This window comes from Bos indicus x Bos taurus, chromosome 21, assembly GCF_003369695.1.
Source record: "Bos indicus x Bos taurus breed Angus x Brahman F1 hybrid chromosome 21, Bos_hybrid_MaternalHap_v2.0, whole genome shotgun sequence".
Lineage (NCBI taxonomy): Eukaryota > Metazoa > Chordata > Mammalia > Artiodactyla > Bovidae > Bos > Bos indicus x Bos taurus.
The window spans coordinates 67,056,541-67,078,473 of record NC_040096.1 but is presented as its reverse complement, the minus strand read 5'-3'; the positions used below and the strand labels follow the sequence as shown (position 1 = coordinate 67,078,473).

General features: G+C 51.3%; 1 protein-coding gene across 4 annotated transcripts in view; it reads right to left on the bottom strand.

Moving 5' to 3' along the window:
* The window catches only part of TECPR2 (tectonin beta-propeller repeat containing 2), a 101,102-nt gene that overhangs the window by 14,868 nt on the left and 64,301 nt on the right, over nt 1-21,933 (bottom strand). For all 4 annotated transcript variants that reach the window (XM_027520856.1, XM_027520853.1, XM_027520855.1 and 1 more), the window contains exons 15-17: nt 21,444-21,533; nt 19,883-20,116; nt 11,065-11,213 (exon numbers count right to left, since the gene is read on the bottom strand). In XM_027520856.1, the coding sequence (XP_027376657.1) occupies nt 11,065-11,213; nt 19,883-20,116; nt 21,444-21,533 (473 nt within the window). The remainder of the gene's footprint in view (nt 1-11,064; nt 11,214-19,882; nt 20,117-21,443; nt 21,534-21,933) is intronic.

Sequence of the window (21,933 nt, the reverse complement as noted above, 5' to 3'; positions counted from 1 at the left end):
AGACAAAGAAGGGGCGCAGGAGGGGCGCGTCCTTGGAGGGGCCCTGACTCCGCCAGTGGGAGAAGGGGCGTGCAATGCCCTGGTGCTCAGCGCGGGGCGGGGGTGCCAGCCGCCGAAGAGCTGTGACGCCCACAGCTTCCCGGGCAGTGGGCACCGCGTCCTCCCCTCTCACAGGAGCGTGGGGAGCCCAGGGGTGATGACGCGAGCAGAGGCCACACAATGCACGGACTGGGAGGCAGTGGGTGAGCAGGAAGGGGCTCAGGAGCCGAGTGAAGCCCCCCTGCCCCCAGCAAACCACACGGCCCAACCACCATGGAGAGACCACCGTCAGCAAGCCTCACGCACGCTCATTCCCCACCCCCCCAGTACATAAGACCACCATTGTCTAAGGAAAGCTGTGTGGAGAGGACACAGGAGAGACAGGAGGCAGCAGCTCAAGGGACATGGGGTCTCAGCCCGGCAAGAAACTTCAAAACATCCTCGGAGGGCCTCCCTGGTGGCGCAGTGGATCAGAGTCCACCTGTCAACGCAGGGGACACGGGTTCAATTCCTGGTCTGGGAAGAGCCCACATGCTGCAGAACCACTAAGCCCAGGAGCCGCGAGTACAGACCCCGTGCTCCGGAGCCGGGATGCTGCGAGTATGGGGCCCGTGCTCCGGAGCCTGGGAGCCGCGAGTACGGAGCCCACGCTCGAGGGCTCCATACTGTGCAACAAGAGAAGCCCCCAGAATCAGAAGCCTGTGCACCATGACTACAGGGTAGCCCCCACTCACCCCAAGGAGAGAAAGCCCTAGGACAGCAATAAAGGTCTGTGCTGTGCTCAGTCACTTCAGTCCTGTCCGACTCTGTGAGTCCCCATGGACCGTAGCCTGCCAGGCTCCTCTGTCCATGGGATTCTCCAGGCAAGAATACTGGAGTGGGTTGCCACATCCTCCTCCAGGGGATCCTCTTATCTCTTATGTCTCCTGCATTGGCAGGCGGGTTCTTTACCAGTCAGTGGTGCCACCTGGAAAGCCCCAACAAAGACCTAGCAGAATCAAAAAATCAAAGAAAGAAAAAAACATCCTTGAGGGCAAGAGAAGACTCAACAACTGAGAATCAGCAACAGGAGTATCCAGAAATTAAAATATAGTCACAGAGGGAATTTTCCGGTGGCCCAGGGGTTAAGAGTCAGTGCTTTTACTGCCAAGGGCCTGGTTTAACCCCTGGTTGGGGAACTAAGATCCCACAAATCATACAGAGTGTGGAGGAAAAGAAAAGTATATACAAACATATTTTAACATTTACATATGTATATTATATACATACATATTTTAACAGAAAAAACCCCTGGAATCCGCTGCAAACTCCCCAGGCCGACAGTCGAGTTCCCCGGAAAATGAGCCAGAGGCCCTCGCCAGGCTCCTTGGGCACTTGATGTTTCTCCTGTGTCCTCCCCTGCAGAGGGGCTCACTGGGCAAGACTTAGGACTCACTGCCGAGAAGAACGAGAAATTGATGTCTCAACAGGCTCAGACAGTGCCCCATAGAGGGATTGCAGGATGAAGAAGAAAATGGGATAAAAGTGTAAGAGAAAGAAAATAGGAGAGAAAAGGTAAGAAAAGCAGCGCCCTGGCACAAAAGCAAGATGCCCAGGAAGAGCACCTGTGGGGTGGGAGAATGGGGTCAGGGGGTCGGGCAGAGGCTTGGAGGAGATGCCAGCATGAGCCAGCACAAGCACGGGATATATCCCAGAACAAAGGCCACGAGCTCCAGGCTGGAAGGCTTCCTGGCACAAAGACTAAAACAGACTCGCCCAGGCACACTCTACTCTCTGCTCCCAAGACAATGGGAACAAGGAGATCTCACAAACTTCTAGGGAGAAAACACAGGTCAGGTAGCAAGGATCAAGTATCAGAATGGCTTCAGACATCTCGACAGGAATACTGGACGCCAGGAGATGATGGAAGAAAACCTACAGATTCTAATGAAAATGATTTCCAACCTAGATTGCTAAACTCAAGACAAAGTCAAGGACGAACGTGAGCAAAGACTTTCAGACATGCAATGTCTCCAAAAGTTACCTCCACAAACCTTTCTCAGGAACTGACCGGAGGAGAAACTCCACCACAGCAGCGACAGGCAGAGGAAGACACAGGATCCAGAAGAGAAGAGATCCCACACACCAGCAAGACAAAGGGTGACCCCAGGAGGACAGAGCGGCAGGCCAGACTGCAGCTGGCCAGGGTGTCCAGGGAGACCAAGAAGGGGATGGAACCGATGTGTCTGGGCGTATGGAGGGGAAATGGACTCAGCTGGCGGGGAAACATTGAGGCTGAATACGCAAACCGTAGAGAAAACCAGATGGAAAAACAAGACAATGCTCAAGCCCAAGGAAAACAGTCTCGCAGATAAGAAAATGGGGTGCAGTTCACTGCCAGCTCAGCTCTGAAGGGTGTGCGCCCCACTGCAGCTCCGTAGTGCTGGGAGGAGGTAGGCGGGGAGGCAGGGCAGATGGTTGGGGGGAGAGGCACCCCCCGCTTCCAGCAGGAGTCAGATGAAGACCCCAGGGCTAGAAGCATGGAGACACAGATTCCTACGAAGCTATTTAGGGAGACGAAGCTAAGAGACAGTTGTTCTCCTGAGCGGGGACCGTAAGGGGACATGAGGTGCTTGTGGCCCACTGGGTAGACCCGGCTGACTGGTGAGCTGTCCTTACCTGTGCGCCCAGCACTGCCCCCCGCGGCTGAGGAGGAGAGGCCGCCCGCCACACCCTCCCGTGAGCCTGTCCCAGGCACCTGCATGCAGACAGCTGGGGTGGTGTCCGGCAGTTTGCACACACACGCCACACTGTCTGGGCGAGCCCTGGCGGGTCAGCCACAGAGCTGGCAGGGGCACACGGGGGCAGCCAGCCTTGTCACCGGGAGAAGCCTGGGCCCCAGCACAGACAGGCTTCTGTGCCCAGATATTCGGGGTCCGGGTTACCACACCCCTCCCCCCAGCGCAGTGATCTCACAGATGTGCGCTCCGGATCCAGGGGACCAGGCCGAAGAGTCTGGCGGCTCCGCAGGATGTCCTCACCCAGAGCCATCATGCCGGCCACCCAGGACGCCGGCTGCCCCTGGAGTCTGCTGAGGACTCTCCAGGCCGACAGTCAAGTTCCCTGGAACCTAGGCCCTCGCCACCCCATGTTTCTCCTGCATCCTCCTCTGCAGAGCGTCTCACTGGGCAAGACTCAGGACTCAGCGCTGAGAAGAACAAGAAACTGATGTCTCAACAGGCTCGGACAGTGCCCAGCTACAAACCGTCCCTAGCAGCAAACCATCCTACCCGGCACACCACGGAGCAGCGCCTTTCCCTGCTCAGAAACACCGGCCAGACCAATTTCTTGCTGCTGACCGGAAACGCACCCTGGCTCTGTGAGTTCAAGGCCGATTTCATCCACAGAAGCCGCAGCTGGCAACCCTCAGTGACCTGGGTTTCCTTCCTGGCTGGGACCCTGGCCTACCCCGCTCTGCCTGACGTCTCTTATCACTTCCCTCCCTCAGAGGCAGCACCCCCCCGCCCCCGCTCCCCAGCACGGCTCAGTGCACCGTTCTGCATTCATTTAAACATTTTTACTGTTTGATACAAGTTTTTTTTGGCTGTGCCCCATGGCTTGTGGGATCTTAGTTCCCCGACCAGGAATTGAACCCGTGCCCCCTGCAGTGGAAGCACGGTGTCCTTCAGTTCAGTTCAGTTGTTCAGTTCGTGTCTGACTCTCTGCGACCCCATGAACTGCAACACGCCAGGCCTCCCTGTCCATCACCAACTCCCGGAAAGTCAAACTCATGTCCATCGAGTGAGTGATGCCATCCAGTCATCTCATCCTCTCTCGTCCCCTTCTCCTCCTGCCCCCAATCCCTCCCATCATCAGGGTCTTTTCCAGTGAGTCAGCTCTTCGCATGAGGTGGCCAAAGTACTGGAGTTTCAGCTTCAGCATCAGTCCTTCCAATGGTGTCCTAACCACTCATAATTAGTATAACTGCAGACTCTTCACAAGAGCGGGGTGGGCACCACCCGGCTTCACTCCCCACACTTGGTCTCTGAACTGGACACTGTCATATAAACAGCAGCACAAGAGCTTTGGGACATTTCTGATTATTTTCCAAGGTGGACTCTCGTTAGCAGACGATTCAGTTAGGAACTAAGGACTTACTCCGTAAGTAATTAAGTTCACTGCAAGATATTCACAGAACAGAAGTAAATTACAGGCGGGAGAGCATTCAGCCACAAGAGCACAGTGAAGCTGTCACCCCGGCTACCATTTTGCGGGATGTCTTTATGGACTTTTTCAATGTACATGTCTTTTTTTTTTTTTCACACAAAAACAGAATCATCAGACAGACTTTGGTAACTGACATTTTTATTCAGCAGTGTGCTGTGAGCGTTTCTCTGGGAAGCAAGACTCCTCCTTGCTGCCCGTGTCTGGCAGAACTCGCCGCAGCCCTCACGGCAAACCCCCAGCCACATCCTCAAGGAGCAGAGGCCTCCGAGACACCAGGCATGGAATTCACAACGTTCTCCTCTCTTACTCTTTTATAATTTATCTTGGGCCGTGCTGGGGCTTTGTGGCCATGCAGGTTTTCTCTCATGGTGGTGGCTCCTGGGACTGAGGAGGGCAGGCTCTAGGCTCCCGGGCTCTGGAGCGCAGACTCAGCAGCTGTGGCACACGGGCTCAGCTCCCCTGAAGCACGTGGGACCTTCTTGGCCCAGGGACTGAACCTGTGTCTTCTGCTTTGGCAGGAGGATTCTTAACCACTGAGCCACGAGGGAAGCCCTTCTCTTTCTGTTATTAAAAACCAGGGACTGTCAGATGCGATGGTGTCCTAAGCTTGGCACGCGGAGCTCCGAGCTCCCCATCCCAGGACGCCGTGTGGTGTTCCTGTGCGATGCTGCTCACTGGGCTGTGTGGAGGGATTTAGCCCATGGTGCCCCAGATGCAGTGAGAGGAATCTGGTTTAATTACCCCAAGGCCTTGTACTTTGATGTCAAGAGGGAACATGAGTCTTCAGAACACCCCAAGACTCTTGGAAGCAGGCACCAGGTTGGACCTGCAGAGCTTGGCTTTGGGGCGTGGGTACCATCTCCTTCTGCCATCTTGTCCCCGCCTGAGTGACCTATGCCAGCCATGCGGGGGTGGTGGTGGTGGTGGAGCTGCATCCAGGGATGCCCACACACCGTGGCTGGTAGTAGAGAGGGTGAAGACAGCTTTCCCTGTGAGGTCCCAGCCGGGCAGGGTCCCCTCTCACTCTAACGCCTCTCTGAAGCAAGCCTACTGCCCCGAGCTGAGAACTTCTCTGAGATCTGGTTGTGTAAAGTAGCATCAACCTCCGTCCCCACCAGCACCACCTGTGAGCATGACATTCTCATGGGATTTCCCGTTACCATGCGTGCATGTTTGTTTTTTTTAGTTGTTGTTCATATAGCTAAAAATACCTACAGTAGTTGAATTTAAAATAAGTTTTCACCATTTGCCAGTCACATGAGTCTTGATTTTGCTGGTCTCTCTCTTTTCCAGACAAAGCTGTAATCCACGCCAAGTAAATGACCCTGGAGCCCGGCTGGAGCCACCCACCTTGGGAGGCCTGGACACCGGGCATGTTGAGGAGGAGCAGGGACTGCCCAGAGGTGGGGCGGGCAGGAGGGCAGGGGAGGCCCTCTGAAGGCAGCGGTGGGCCAGTGCAGGCGGGGGGCTCACGGTGCCCACAGTGCTGTGAAGTCACAGCATCAGCTGTGCTACTGTGGAGGCACCACTAGTGCGGACAGAAAACGCTCCCACCAAAGCAGCAAGCTCCAAAGAAACCATGCTGAACACAACTATAAATATTTTTTCCACATCCTTCCAAATGTTAGCAAGTCTGCAAACTGAGTCATTTGTTTTGAGTACTTGGTTACAACTTCACCCCGAAACTACTGCAGGAGGGAGGTGCTCCCAGAGAGAGCAGGACGCAGAGACAGGGAAACTGCTGCTGGTTCCAGAAGGCCCCTGCGGCCGCACCGCTCTGTGCCCTGTAAGGCCTGTTGTGGCCTCCACAGACTAGCTGCACACACATCCTACCTGGAGATCAGGATGCTCGTGCCCAGGAGTAAATAAAACAGAGCAGAGAGAGGTCGATTATGATCAAAACACATAAACACCATCCACATTCTAATACCTGCATTCAACCAAACCATCCCGACTTTCTAAACCATTTTACAAGGCCTTGTACCATCCCCACTCTGCCACTGGACTAGTCTTCTCAGGAACTTCTGCAACCTGAAGATTAATCTGAAATTCAATTTAAAGGCAGGCTTTGTCCTAAAGCCCCGCCTGGGGGGCCACCGGCTGAGCCTGTGGCACGCTGCCTGGACTCGGTGCTCTGGGGCTCCTGCAGTCAGTAGGCGGCCCAGGCCTTGGTCCTCAGCAGACCGTGGAAGAGCGTAGCAAAAGGCCTGTGCAAGGGTAAAGCCTGGTTTTCCCCACAGGAACCAGTTCTGTAGCTACAAGCTCAATGTGCACTTCTCCTACAGCACACTGAAAGCTACGAAGAGAATGTGGTCCATTCAACGGAAGTGCCCGAAACAGTTAATGCTGAACAGCCCATTGAGCAGTCACTACTTTACTCAGAGTACAGCTTTGAGGCCCTTTCATTTGAATTTGTTCTATTTTGGCATTTTCTTGGGCAAAGCTTTCATCAACCCACAGTCAATAGTTAGTTACAGTTAAAGTGAAACTCGCTCACTTGTGTCTGACTCTTTGCGACCCCATGGACTATACAGTTCATGGAATTCTCTGGGCCAGAACACTGGAGTGGGTAGCCTTTCCTTTCTCCAGGGGATCTTCCCAACCCAGGGATTGAACCCAGGTCTCCCACATTGCAGGCGGATTCTTTACCAACTGAGCCAAAAGGAAAGCCCAAGAATAGCGGAGTGGGTAACCTACCCTTCTCCAGCTCATCGTCCCAACCCAGGTATCGAACCGGGGTCTCCTGCATTGCAGGCAGATTCTTTACCAACTAAGCTATCAGGGAAGCCCATAGTCAATAGAGCACTCCAAGTAAAGCTTACGTCCCCCCATTTTAGCTTTGCTTCCTAGAGGCTCTTCCAGAATATAGATGCTGAAAGAAGAGGAGCTTATGATTTCACGTCATCCTCGATGACACCAAAAGTATGAGCAACTGAAGGAAAATGGAGGTAAGATGGCCTTCATCAAAATTAAAAAATTCTGTGCGCCTTAAAAGACACCGTAAAGAAAGTGAAGGAACAACCCAGAGGGTGGGAGAAAAGCCTTGTAAATCATAATTCTCATAAGGGTCTGGGACACAACTGAGTGGGTGGGTATGCACACATGAGATGTACACATCCAGAATATATGAAAAAGCCTTACAGCTCAGCAGTGAAAAGACAAGTCAGTCAGTTCAGTTCAGTCGCTCAGGCGTGTCCGACTCTTTGAGACCCCATGAATCGCAGCACGCCAGGCCTCTCTGTCCATCACCAACTCCTGGAGTTCACTCAGACTCATGTCCATCAAGTCGGTGATGCCATCCAGCCATCTCATCCTCTGTTGTCCCCTTCTCCTCCTGCCCCCAATCCCTCCCAGCATCAGACTCTTTTCCAATGAGTCAACTCTTCACATGTGGTGGCCAAAGTACTGGAGTTTCAGCTTTAGCATCAGTCCTTCCAACAAACACCCAGGGATGATCTTCAGAATGGACTGGTTGGATCTCCTTGCAGTCCGAGGGACTCTCAAGAGTCTTCTCCAACACCACAGTTCAAAAGCATCAATTCTTTGGCGCTCAGCTTTCTTCACAGTCCAACTCTCGCATCCATACATGACCACTGGAAAAACCATAGCCTTGACTAGATGGACCTTTGTTGGCAAAGTAATGTCTCTGCTTTTGAATATGCTATCTAGGTTGGTCATAACTTTCCTTCCAAGGAGTAAGCGTCTTTTAATTTCATGGCTTCAGTCACCATCTGCAGTGATTTTGGAGCCCCAAAAAATAAAGTCTGACACTGTTTCCACTGTTTCCCCATCTCTTTCCCATGAAGTGACGGGACCAGATGCCATGATCTTTGTAATGAGCAAAGTATCTGAATATGTTAGTTCCCCAAATAAGACACATAAATGACGAATAAACACACAAGATGCGCACTGGCCCTTCAGGAAATGCAAATGAAAACCGTGAGGACGTGGGAATACAATGGTCAGCACGGTGGCCGCGGTTGGCAATGCTGCACCGCAGGCCTGCAAGGTGCTGAGGGGGCAGGTCCAGAGTCCTCATCATAGGAGAAAACTGTGCATCATGACAGGTGTTGACTGGACTTACTGTGGCGACCACTTTGCAATATATATACAAATGCCGAATCACATTGTGCCTGTGAGACTAACACAGTGCTACACATCAGTCACATCTAAATTAAAACTCAACTGAATTATAACAAAACTGCCAGTTTGGATCACATCAGCTTTCCTTTGTGTATAGGACTGTTTTAATACAAATCAGAACATTCAGTAACCTCCATAATATAAAAATTAGCGTTTCCTGTTTCAATGAACTTTTTACCCTGTTTTTTTAAAGAAAACCATCATGAAATATTGTTTTACACCCACTAAGACAGGTTTTTTAAACTGGCCAAAAAAAAAGTTTTTCAATAAGGGTGTAGAGAAGTCAGCACCCTCACACGTTACTGGTAGAATGTAGAACGGTGCAGCCAGTATGGAAAGCAGTCTGGCAGTTCCTGAGAAAGCTAAACATACAATCAGCATATGACCCAACAATCCACTTAAAGTCACAGACCCAACAGAACTGAACACACAAGTCTGTACAATTTTGTACAAGAATGTTCACAGCAGCATTATCCATAGCAGCCAGAAAGTGGGAACAACCCAAAGATCCATCAGCTGACGAATGGGTAAACAAACCATGGCAAATCCACACAACGGAATGAGTGAAAGTCACTCAGTTGTGTCCAACATGAATATACAGTCCAAGGAATTCTCCAGGCCGGAATACAGGAGTGGGTAGCCTTTCCCTTCTCCAGGGGATCTTCCCAATCCAGGGACTGAACCCAGGTCTCCCTCACTGCAGGCGGATTCTTTACCAGCTGAGCCACCAGGAAGCCCTGGTAGAATGGAATGGAATACTATTCAGTCATTAAAGGAATGAAGGACTGACACGTGCTACAGTGTGGATGAACGCTGAAAAGATGACGCTAAGTGAAAGACGGCAGATAAAAACGCCACCAATTACAAGACCCCATTTACACAAAATAGGAAAATCCAGACCAGGCAAGTGCATAGGAACACAAAGGAGACGGGTGGCTGCCAGGGCCGCGGGGTGACGATTCTGAGAGGAGGTTACCAGTGGGCCAGGGGTTTCTTTCCAAGTGAGAAAGTTCTAGATTGGAGAGCAGGGATGGTTGCAGAGCTTTGCAAATATACTAAAAAGCACTGAGTTGTATACCGTAAAGAGTTAATTATAACCCTTCCTTTAAGATAAAGCTGCTAGGAGGTGGCGATGACTACCAAAGGAGTCAGACAAGAGGGTGCCGGCTCGTCTAAGGAGAGTTTGAGAACAGCAGAGAAACCCTCGCCACCCATCAGCAGGGCACCACATGGCCGGCCAGCCACACCCCGTCCCCTGTGCTGCGTGAACTGCAGCTGTCAGCCAGCACTGCGTGCAGAGGAACACGGGGCCGGTGTGCACACAGAACCTTCGAACTCAGACACGATTCCACTCACTCTCGTCATGACCCCGTGAGAGGAAGATCCGCATGGAGCCTCCCTGTGGCCGTGGCCAGTGGCCTGAAAGAACTCGGCACGGGCCTCTGACTACAGCGGCTCCCAGCACGCATCCCAGGCCTCCCGGGCAGGACAGGCGGTCCTCAGCCGTGCACCCTGGCCTCTGCTGCCGCACCCCTGGGGGTTTATGGTGCCCAAATGCAGACGGCCAGCAGCACAGGCGCCCGCCCGACACCGGGCTCCTCATCTCCATTCACGCGTCTGTTCAGCCAGCCACTCCCGCCGCTGCTGCGCGTGAGGCTTCATTTTTTTCCCAACAAAGTCACAAATGGGGACTAGAAAGCACTGGAGTAAATAGCTCATTAAATCACAGCCTTCCTGCAAAAGTTTTAACAGAAGTACACTTAGCATAGTCACCAGGGCCACTAGCTATTTAAGAGTAACTAAAGAGTGCACGAAAATCAGACTTCAGCTTTTGATTTGAGTGGTAGAACAGTCAAAAGAAAAACATTTAGGATACATGGTAAACTAAAATACGATAGGCGTTGGGGATGGGATGGGATGCATAAGAAAAATAATTTCTGGGGACTCCCCTGGGGGTCCAGTGGCTAACAATCCTCCTTGCAAAGCAGGGGACGTGGGTTCAATCCCTGGTTGGGGAACTAAGACCCCACATGTGTCAGAGCAACTGAGCATGTGCACGACAAGAGACTCTGCGCCACAGAGAGACACCTCGCGTGAAACTATAGAGAGTCTGCGCCATAGAGAGCGACCTCGCGTGACAACTAGAGTCTGCACCACAGAGAAAGACCTCGTGTGACAACTAGAGAGTCTGCGCCACACAGAGACCTCGCGTGACGCACAACTTAAGACCTGATGCAGCAAATAAATATTTTTTTAAAAAGGAAAAACTATTTCTTCAACAAAATAGAAAAGGCACTCACAAAATAATGATAATAGGCTCTCTCCTCACAAGATCTTTACGGGACTTCTACTCTCTTCCTTTTGGATATTATTTGCTTTAAAGAAAATAATGCTCATTTTTAAAAAGTCAGAAACAAAACATTTTTGAGAAAGAAAAAGCAGCCCTGGCTCAGATCATCGTGAACCTGTTCAGCTCTAAACTCCACAAATACCAGACTCTGAGTTGGAACGCCAGGGAATGAGTGTGTGCCGACCCCAGGCACACTCAGCCCCCGGCGCTCGGATACGCGCCTCCGCCCCGTTTGCTGGGAGGCCCTCGTCGGCAGGTGCGTCCTCTCCCCACCTCAGCACCTGACCGGCCAACTGGGGAGCTGGGATCAGGCAACCTCTGCTCACCTGGACAGGCGGCTCAATCGCTATCCAGGCCGGAAGCATCAGACTGGGGTTCAGCGGCTGGGTGCCAACGCGGAAGTAAACGCCACCCCTGGAGTCACAGGCCCAGACGTGCTGGTTTCCACAGGCCAGACTCGTCAGTTTCACAGCTCCTGTAAACAGACAGAAGGCACACGTGCTAGCCACTTTCGTGTGATGACTCACGGCTCATGTAAGCTATGAACTTTGATTTTGTTCTTCAAAGGAAGAAATGACACTGCGTGTGCAGCTGAACTCTATGGCTGGAGAATATTATCGCACACGAGAGTCACCGAGGCCTCTGGGTGCCCAGCCACCCGCCTGGCGCCACACTGCAGCCCTCCCACACCAGAGACAGAGGAGTCAAGATGCCATCAGCACACGCCCTGAGCCACCAAGCACGGGTTAATACCTCAGCATGGTGGACATGGAACAACAGACTGGTTCCAAATAGGAAAAGGAGCACGTCAAGGCTGTATATTGTCGCCCTGCTTATTTAACTTCTACGCAGAGTACATCATGAGAAACGCTGGGTGGGAAGAAACACAAGTTGGAATCAAGACTGCTGGGAGAAATATAACCTCAGATATGCAGATGACACCACCCTTATGCAGAAAGTGAAGAGGAACTAAAAAGCCTTTTGAGGAGAGTGAAAAAGTTGGCTTAAAGCTCAACATTCATAAAACTAAGATCATGGCATCCGGTCCCATCACATCATGGGAAATAGATGGGCAAACAGTGGAAACAGTGTCAGACTTTATTTTTCTGGGCTCCAAAATCACTGCAGATGGTGACTGCAGCCATGAAATTAAAAGACGCTTACTCCTTGGAAGGAAAGTTATGTCCAACCTAGATAGCATATTCAAAAGCAGAGACATTACTTTGCCAACAAAGGTCCATCTAGTCAAGGCTATGGTTTTTCCAGTGGTCATGTATGGATGCGAGAGTTGGACTGTGAAGAAAGCTGAGCGCCAAAGAATTGATGCTTTTGAACTGTGGTGTTGGAGAAGACTCTTGAGAGTCCCTCAGACTGCAAGGAGATCCAACCAGTCCATTCTAAAGGAGATCAGCCCTGGGTGTTCATTGGAAGGACTGATGCTAAAGCTGAAACTTCAGTACTTTGGGCACCTCATGCGAAGAGTTGACTCACTGGAAAAGACTCTGATGCTGGGAGGGATTGGGGGCAGGAGGAAAAGGGGACGATAGAGGATGAGATGGCTGGATGGCATCACAGACTCGATGGACGTGAGTTTGATTGAACTCTGGGAGATGGTGATGGACAGGGAAGCCTGGCATGCTGCGATTCATGGGGTCGCAAAGAGTCGGACACGACTGAGTGACTGAACTGAACTGAACTGAATGGGTCTCACAATAAGCTTCATCACATACACAACCGTTAGTAGCAAATTCTGGGTCTGGGGTGAGAGAATTCATTGTTTGCATAATCTTGATCCTAATCAGAATTCAGTCTAGTTCAGTCGCTCAGTCGTTTCTGATTCTTTGTGACCCCATGGACTGCAGCATGCCAGGCCTCCCTGTCCATCACCAACTCCCAGAGCTTACTCAAACTCATGTCCATCGAGTTGGTGATGCCATCCAACCATCTTATCCTCTGTCGTCCCCTTCTCCCCCTGCCCTCAATCTTTCTCAGCATCAGGGTCTTTTCAAATGAGTCAGTTCTTTGCATCAGGTGGCCTAAGTACTAGGAGTTTCAGCTTCAGCATCAATCCTTCCAATTACAATTGACTAATGAAGCCTCCTGGAATCTTCATTTCTCTTTTTACATTTCTCCTTGTTTATTAAGCTAATTTTAAGAGGAAAAGAAGTGGGAGGAGCCTTTAAAGAGAAATTATATTTGATTAAGAGTTTATCTGGGAGAAAGAGCAACAGCCAACAGTCGCTGAACCTCACAACAACCATACCTGGTTATTATTGCCCCAGCTCACACATGAGGCCATCAGGACGTGGACTGAAGAGATCTGCCCAAGATCCCAGAGAGAAGGCGGCTAAGCCAGGAGGCAAGGGTGCACTGGGGTCTGAACCCAGGCCAGGCCAACTCTCCCTGCCGGCTGCTTCTGGCCTCGGGCTCCACACCTGCTGAGTGCACAGATCTTACAAGTTCAGCCTCATCACTGCTGACAGGTGAATATACCGGAGTAACCTGCGTCTTATCCTGTCACAGAACATTTTCACCACCCAGAAAGTTCCCTCAGGCCTCTTCTGGTCAACACCCTCTGCCCTGAGGCAGCCACTGTTTTGACTTCTGTTGCCACAGATCCAGTCAGTCTGGTCAAGAAGTCCAGGAGAACAGGATCAAGGCCGGCACTCCCCCTGGCCCGGCTTCCTGCTCTCAGTGTAATGTTCTGGACGGGAAGTCAGCCATTCACTCCTCCTCACTGCTGAGTAACATCCCGCTGCAGGTAATAGCCACAGTTAGTGTCTCCTACTGGCAGACACTCGGGTCACTTCCACGTTGTGCTGCTAGGAGCAAAGCTGCTGTCGTCATTCCTGTAGGAGACTTTTTGGTGAACGTGTGTTGTTTTTCCTGAGTGACACCTAGGAGTGGGACTCTGGGCTATAACATTTATATGTTTAACTTCCAAAGAGGCCGCCAGTAGCCCATCTTACACAGCCACCTGCGGCCAACACCTCACCAGCATCCACTCTGGGTATCTTTTCATGTCGGCCATCCTAGTAGAAGTAAAGTGGCATCTTGTCATTGTTTTAATTTGCATGTTCCTGATAACAAGTAATGCTGAGAGCCTTTTAATGTGCTTATGGGGGCACTTCCTTTGTGAAGTATCTGTCAAGCCTTTTGCCCATTTTTCAAGTTGAATGGTTTGACTTCTGGTGACTGAGTTAGGGGATGAGTCATTCTGACTGTAGAGCAGGAAAAAGGTGGCGCAGCTAGGCTCACTGGCAGGGGGCTCTTGGCCATCCCACACAGTTGTCACTGGCATCAGATGACAGCCCGCGTCATCACCAGATCACAGGCACGGATCCTGCAATGGGAAAATCTCATCACGTGTATTTAGCTTAAAAATATTAGTCCATTACTACTGGAAAAATTTCCTAAAGATGATACTGTATTTTAAAAATCTTTTACAGAGTTAAAATAGACATCCCAGGGCTCCAACATTACATATTAAAAGATCTGTAGCAATCCAAATAAAGTACTTCCAGCAGTAAATTACAGAAATAGCTGAGAAACAAATTCTCACTTTAAAATGTTAATTTAAAAGGATTCTATGTTGGGATCGTCAACCTGCCCTACTAGGAACTGCTCCTGTGAAGAAAGGTCCATGGTGACAGAAACACCCTGGATCAGCACCTCAGAGTGAGCAACGAGCTCCACCCCTAGTGAGACACAGAGCTCACATTACAAGGCCAGCGTCTTCCAGAACAAGTGTAAACGCCTGTGTATAAGTGAATTTATTTCAAACGGGAGAGACAGGTCAAAAGAGAAAACATTTAGTCAAGGGCCTTGCTGTGGCGTCCTACCTCCCAGACGGTCTCTCGGGCTGCCTGGACGCAGGCCTATGGGGTGCAGACAGGTGGCGCCAAACACAGCTCCCCAGCACCCCCGGGCTTGTCACAGCCCCTGGAGTTAAGGGCACCCCCTCCCCCCCCACAGGTTCTGGACAATGGGCTGTGAGCGGAAGGGGTCCGTCATTCCTGAGCTGAAGCATAAATGAGCTGGCAAGAAGGCCTTCCCTTCAGTGGTCCATGTGCAGTGGCCACAGTGCACAGCAGGGCTCAGTCAGCCACCACCCGCGAGACGACGACCGGGCGAGAACCGCCTCGTGGGAGCAGAGAGCAGCAAGCGTGTGTTAAGTCGCGGGTATCCGGGGCTTGTTAACTACAACACTAGTCCAGCTAACACAGACACACTATAATTTTCCTGTCTTCTGTTTTGCTTTCCGCTCCCATGTAAAAAAAAAAGTTTTAATTACTTTATTCAACAGATCAGACGTTTTCCCTTTAAGACTACTTTTTAAACATATATTTTAGAACAAAAGGTGGCATTTATTTGGTTTTCACTATTTATAAAATTGCTTTTCTGCATAAATTACTATATAATATGGTCCTATTTGTTACCTAAAGGCATGAGCTGACGCTGAATCTGTCTTCATTAAACTCTGTGACCAGATGAACTCAATTACAGATTGCATTTGTTCGCTGAACATTCTAGTGCCTGACACAGGCATTTTATGTGTACTGGGAAATGAAATGTTATGAGTGTCTTAAATATCTGCTAAACGATGCAACTTTTTTCTAAAAACTAGGCTTGTCTTAAGTCATAATATTTCATATTCGGTCTCTGTAACTAAGCTCAGCAGCTAAACATTTAACTGAAGAAGTCTCTCAGTCTAAGAGACGCAAACCGAAACCACAAGGAGGCACCACTCGCAGCAGTCAGAATGGCTGTCACTAACAAGTCTGCAAAAATTAAACACTGGGGACGGCGTGGACAAAGGGGCCCTCCTGCCCTGTCGGGGGAAACGTCAGCTGGTGCAGCCACTGTGGAGAACAGCATGGAGGTTCCTTAAACACTACAAATAGAGGTAACATGATCTAGCGATCCCACTCCTGGGGATCTATCTGGACAAAACTATAATTCCACAAGATACAGGCACCTGCATCTGCACAGCAGCACTAGTCATAACAGCCAAGACATGCAAGCAACCTACATGTCCATCGATGACGGATGGATAAACATCTGGGATAATGCCAGTAAGGCCACCTGTAGCAACATGGATGCAACTAGAAATTATTACATTAAATGAAGTCAGAAAGAGAAAGACAAATATAGTAATTTTTGTCTATATATATAATAATTTGTACATATAATAATTACATACAATAATAATTTCACTTATACGTGGAATCTAAAATTTGACACAAATTAACTTATTTATGAAACAGAAATAGAATCAGGGACATAGAGAACTGACGGGTGGTTGCCAAGGGGTTGGGGTTAAGGGAGGGATGGATTCAGAGGTTAGGGTTAGTAGATGTTAAGCTATTACATGTAGAATAAATAACACGGTTCTACTATATAGCACAGGGCACAACAGTCAATATTCTATGATGGATAAACCATGATGGAAAATAATATGTGTGTGTGTGTGTGTGTAGGTATAACCGAATCACTTTGCTGTAGAGCAACAATTGATACAACACTGTCATATGGGAATAGAATCTAAAAAAGGGTGGACACATGTATAACTGACTCACTTTGCTGTACTTGTTAGTAGCAACACAAGGCTGTAGACCAACTATACCTGAATTTAAAGAGAGAAAAATAATTCTTAGTCTAATCCCAAAGCAGCGATTTGGTAATTTGTACAAGGATAGAAAAGAGGGACGCTACATCTTGAAAAAGAAAGACAGAAAAGACAGAAAGCATGTTCTTGATTTGATACTTTGCTAAAGTCATTCTTAAAAGTGAAATACCTAACTTACATTGTAAGAGGTGGTGACATTCCAGACTTTAAATGACCTGGTGTTGCCCACGATCAAGGCTGGCATGAGGTAGCCTGGATCACACTGCTAGCACTGGGAAGATGGGTTTCTGTTTTTTTGTTTTCAGTGTCAGAACATCTGTAAAGAAGCGGCCAGGACTGAAAGGGAACCAGGTAATAAAGCACATCTCTGAGCAGCTCTGATAAGCCAGCATCTCCTACCTCACGCCTTGGGCAAGTGGATGATAATGTGGACCTAGACTAATGAATTATGGTGAAGACATCTTGTACCTGTTACTAGTTTTATTTGTGATGATCAGTAACAAGGAATCAAAACCCATATTCCAGAATTACTTAGAAATGGGAGTTGCAAAATGATGACAACTTGCCTGACAGTCTAATTTCTGCTGTGGGTGGATATGGCCATGTGCGGGGCCCTCCACCTTCAATGGAAGCTCCTCGAGGGTCTGAAAGAAATGAGTGCTGGGACAGCGTGGGAACAGGGCGCTGACTGAGGAAGGCAAGAGCAGGGTGGATGCTCTAGACGACGGGGAGAAAGGGGAGCCCGGCACGGTAAGAGCAATGGCCAGCACTGGGAACCCCACAGCACCAGGCCCTCAAAAGGCAGGCTGAGCTGGCCAGGCCGCCAGGGTGCGGGAGTCACCCCAAGACTGGAACTTGACTCCAGGGCATGTGGAGCCACTTAAGGTCAAGCAAGGGTGGCGTCCCGAGCCGAGTTTTAGGACGAGAGCTCAGGCAGCTGTGGCGGGAGGGGGCATACCAGAGCCGAGAGGCGGTGATGGCCGCGCGGGAGTGTGTGCGGGGGTGTGTGTGGGAGTGTGTGAGAGCTCAGGCAGCTGTGGCGGGAGGGGGCACACCAGAGCCGAGAGGCGGTGATGGCCGTGCGGGAGTGTATGCAGGGGTGCGGAGCTCTGGCCCTGGCAGTGATGGAGGGAAGCAGAGGATAAGACAGCCCAGGAGACCTTCTGGGGAAGACGGAGAGACACTGTCGACCACATTGGCCAGCAGAGAAGCAGAAACAGCCAGAGAAGCTAATGGAACAGAGAAGTGAAGTCAGAAAAGAGAGTACATTTTGGACCATCAACAAAATGAAAAGGCAACAACCTCCTGGAGTGTGAAGTCAAGCAGGCTTCAGGAAGCATTCCTATGAACGAAGGGCTTCCCAGGTAGAGCTAGTGGTAAAGAACCCACTTGCCAGTGCTGGAGACCTGAGAGATGTGGCTTCAATTCCTGGGTTGGGACAATCCCTTCGAGAAGGGCATGGCAAGATACCCACTCCAGTATTCTTGCTTGGGGAATCCCATGGACAGAGGAGCCTGGTGGGCTACAGTTTATAGGGTCACAAAGGGTCGGAAATGACTGAAGTGACTTAGCACACACGCATGTATGCACTATGAACAAAGCTGGTGGAGGTGATATAATTAGAGTTGAACTATTTAAAATCCTAAAAAAGGATGCTGTTAAAAGTGCTGCACTCAATATGTCAGCAAATCTGAAAAACTCAACAGTGGCCACAGGACTGGAAAAGGTCAGTTGTCATTCCAATTCCAAAGAAGAGCAATGCCAAAGAATGTTCAAACTACCATACAATTGCACTCATATCACATGCTACCAAGGTTGTGCTCAAAATCCCTCAAGTTAGGCTTCAGTGATACGTGAACTGAGAACTTCCAGATGTACAAGCTGTGTTTAGAAAAGGCAGGGGAACCAGAGATCAAATTGTCAACACCCACTGGATCATGGAGAAAGCAAGGGAATTCCAGAAAAACATCTACTTCTGCTTCATTGACTACACTAAAGCCTCTGACTGTGTCGATCACAACAAACTGGACAATTCTTAGAGACTGGAATACCAGACCACCTTACCTGCCTCCTGAGAAACCTATATGCAAGACAAGAAGCAAGAGTTAGAATAGGACATGGAATGACGGACTGGTTCCAAATAGGAAAAGGAGTACGTCAAGGCTGTATATTGTCCCCCTGCTTATTTAACTTATATGCAGAGTACATCATGAGAAACGCTGGGCTGGATGAAGCACAAGCTGGAATCAAGTTTGCCGGGAGAAATATCAATAACCTCAGATATGCAGATGACACCACCCTTATGGCAGAAAGTGAAGAGGAACTAAAGAGGCTCCTGATAAAGGTGAATGAGGAGAGTGAAAAAGCTGGCTTAAAACTCAATGTTCAAAAAACTAAGATCATGCCAAAGTGTCCCAGGGAAGGCAGGAGGGCACCCCACAGTGCAGGCAGGAGCACGGCCAGCAAGGCCACTCCGGTCCTCCTGGGGGTGGCGGCCGGGTGAATGCTCTGCTGGCTGGACCGCGACCCACCCTGGTGTGGGGCTTAGGTTCAAAACAAGGAGATGCCAAAAGCATAAATAATCTAAATGACCCTGGAAAATTCCTAGCTTTGGAACAAAGCTTGCTTCTTTAGTTGAGAACCAACCTGCTTCTCCAGCTAAGCTGATTATACTTGGGGGCCTCGTGGGACCAAAGAACAACGGAGCCTCTGCGCATTACAGGATGGTGGTGAGAGGCCGCTGGCTGGAGGCGCAGCAAGGGCTGCCCGGGGGTAAGGCGGACAACGCCCCCTCCTCCCTCCTCGTCCTCCCTTTTTATTTGTTAAACGAGAACACGTGGTTGAATTCTCAAATGTTAAATGCTTATAAAATTCAATTCTATCGCCTAATAGAATACTGGTTGTCAGTTCACCAGGTGGGAACCCATCCGGCTGAGAAGTATTCCTAAGGCTCACATGGGCCCTGGAGGGGCTGGGAGAGCCTCGCCTCCCGACAGCCACGCCTGACACTCTGCCGGGAGGATGACCTGAAAGTGCAGCTCACTCTTATTTCCCGGAATGGGAATGAATTACTTATAAGCAGCATCAGGCTGCTTGGCTACCCTGCAGCCCTGGTGGGGACACTCAGAGCACGTGGGGATCCGCACACCCTGGGCAGCGGGGTAAGGAGGGCTGTCCCAGCCGCAGGCCTGACCCCGGTGCCCAGACCGGACGGGCACTGAGCAACAGAGGCAGACGCATTGCAGGATGGGCCGGAGTGGCTCTCCCGGCCCCTCTCTCGGACATGTTCCTCCTGGGTTCTAAACCCTGCAACCTGGAGAGGGTGGGGAGGGGAGGCCCCTCACTAGATTCTTAGGAGGCCCATTAACCCGCAAGAGCGGCTAATCGGCCTCCTGCAATTTAGCGAGCAGCCTCCAAGAAGTCACTCGGTTGAACACAGGGGCCCTGGGAGGCGGGTCAGGCTCCCATCTCCACGCGGCTGAAGGCGGGCGGGGGCGGCAGTGCAGGCAGCCTACCTAGCTGGGAGAGGTCCAGCCGGGCCCAGTGCATGCCTGTGGGGCAGCTGGCGGACAGCGTCCGGATGAACACCTGGCCGAGGCTGTCCAGCGCCCACAGGGCATCTTGGCAGGCGGCGTAGGCCCTCATCTCGGCGTCAGGGGGCAGCTGCACAGTGGACGGGCGGGACTGGGCGTGCTGGGCACTCAGGCGGCACAGGTCCTTGCTGCTCTGGCACAGCCACAGCGAGCTTCCTGCAGAGAGGTCACAGCATCACTGTGAGGCCCCAGCCCGGTGCCCACCCTCGCTTCCCACCGTGGGGCAGGAGCAGCCAGTAAACAGGAAACCAGCCCAACACACTCAGAAAAAACAAAAGAGTTCAGATCTTGGAGGCCCACGTCACCGGCTCAGTGGCCCAGACCTTGGATGTTCTATGATGAACCGGGAAGCCTTCATCGTGGTGTACTGGCCAGGGTCCTGAGGAAGCAAGCTCAGCGACTCCTTGGCAGTACGCCACCGAGGAGCCTCTGCCCGGGTGACAGGCGGGCAGCAGGGTGAGGCTGCTGGAGGAGGCCCAGAACACCAGGAAGCCTCTTCTCCCTTTCCTCACCCCCAAATTACACGCTTTCATTGTCTCCATTTATTCAGAGTCCTTGAGGCTCAATTCACTTTAAAATGCAAACCATGCTTAGAGAAGTTTTAAAATCTCAGTCAGATTATCTAAAACCTGGGGCCAGATACAGTTTGAAATTAAATTTTTGGGGGAGTTTGAAAACGTAACGTCACGGTCATGCCAGATATTTAGGTAACAGCCCTGAGGAGTCAGCTGGTAACCCTCCAGCCGCCACCCCAACCCAGGCGGGCAGTGATGCTTCTACAGCGCAACGCGTCCTGGTCGCGACCCGCAGGACAGACGAGGGCAGGAGGGGCCTCCCGTCAGCTCAGGTCAGTTTGGTGGCCGCATTCAGGACACCTGTGGTGTTCAGAGCTCTCTCCCTCGGCACTGCGGTCAGACCGTCTGGCGAGGGAGTACTCTGTTGCACTGACCGAATCCTCCACATTCTGGCGGCTACAGGCTGGACCTCGCCGGCCGCTCCCTCTGAACCACAGACTCATGGCATCATCTCGTTGGACTCGGCACCATCCTGGGCGGATGCTTTGGCTGCCAGCAGGGCCACCTGACTACCCTGAGCTGCAGGAGGGGCTCTGAGTTCTGAGTGGAGTTGGGAGGCCTGCCTGCCAGGGGGCAGTGGGACTGAGGCCAGCAGGGGGATCTGTAAACGAGGATCACAGGGGAAATGGCCCAGCACCCGGACAAGCCTGGTGCCGACTGGCCTGTGCTATGGCCCCAAGATGTGCTGCTGCGGTACCGGCTGCCAGCCTCAGCCGCCACACAGGATGCGCCCGGCCGTCAGGAGGAGCCTCGTCTCCAGACTCGACTCCCTCAGCACCCCACACCAGGCTCTTCTCTCCTGTCCAGCTTCGGGGGCCCTCGCCCGTGACACCACCACGGCCAGGCTCCCACCCCAACTCGACCACATCAGACCATGGATTTAACCGTTCAGTGGCACCCCAACCCACCTTCCTTGCTGGGGGCAGTGGACGCCAACACAAAGGCCCACTTTGTGGCAGAGGCGGTCCCCCGGGGAACAACGTGACTCCAGTAAGTGCCTGCAGAGAGTAAGGGAAGAGTGTGTTAAAGAAAGACGAACTTCAGAACACTTCAGAACTTCAGTTCTAGGCCTCAATTGGTCTTCAAAACCCCCCACAGAGGAGGGGTTCTGGAGGGCCCTTAACGTTGGAGACCCAAGCCAGCACTGCGAGAGCCAGCCCAACGGGCAGAGCTACAGTCCTGCCCAGGGTTGGGGGAGGCCACCCAGGGGAGACAAGCTGGAGGAGACCCACTGAGCAGGGGTCACTCACAGAAACGAAGGCCCAGCCGGCACCTGGGCACTTACGCCTACGTTTACAGATCTCGCCCGAGCCTCGCGTCTCCCACAGGGCAGAAATTTTCTCTTTTGGAAACGGACTATTCTCTCACTAGACTCTAAGTATGGGAGGAGTTTTTCAT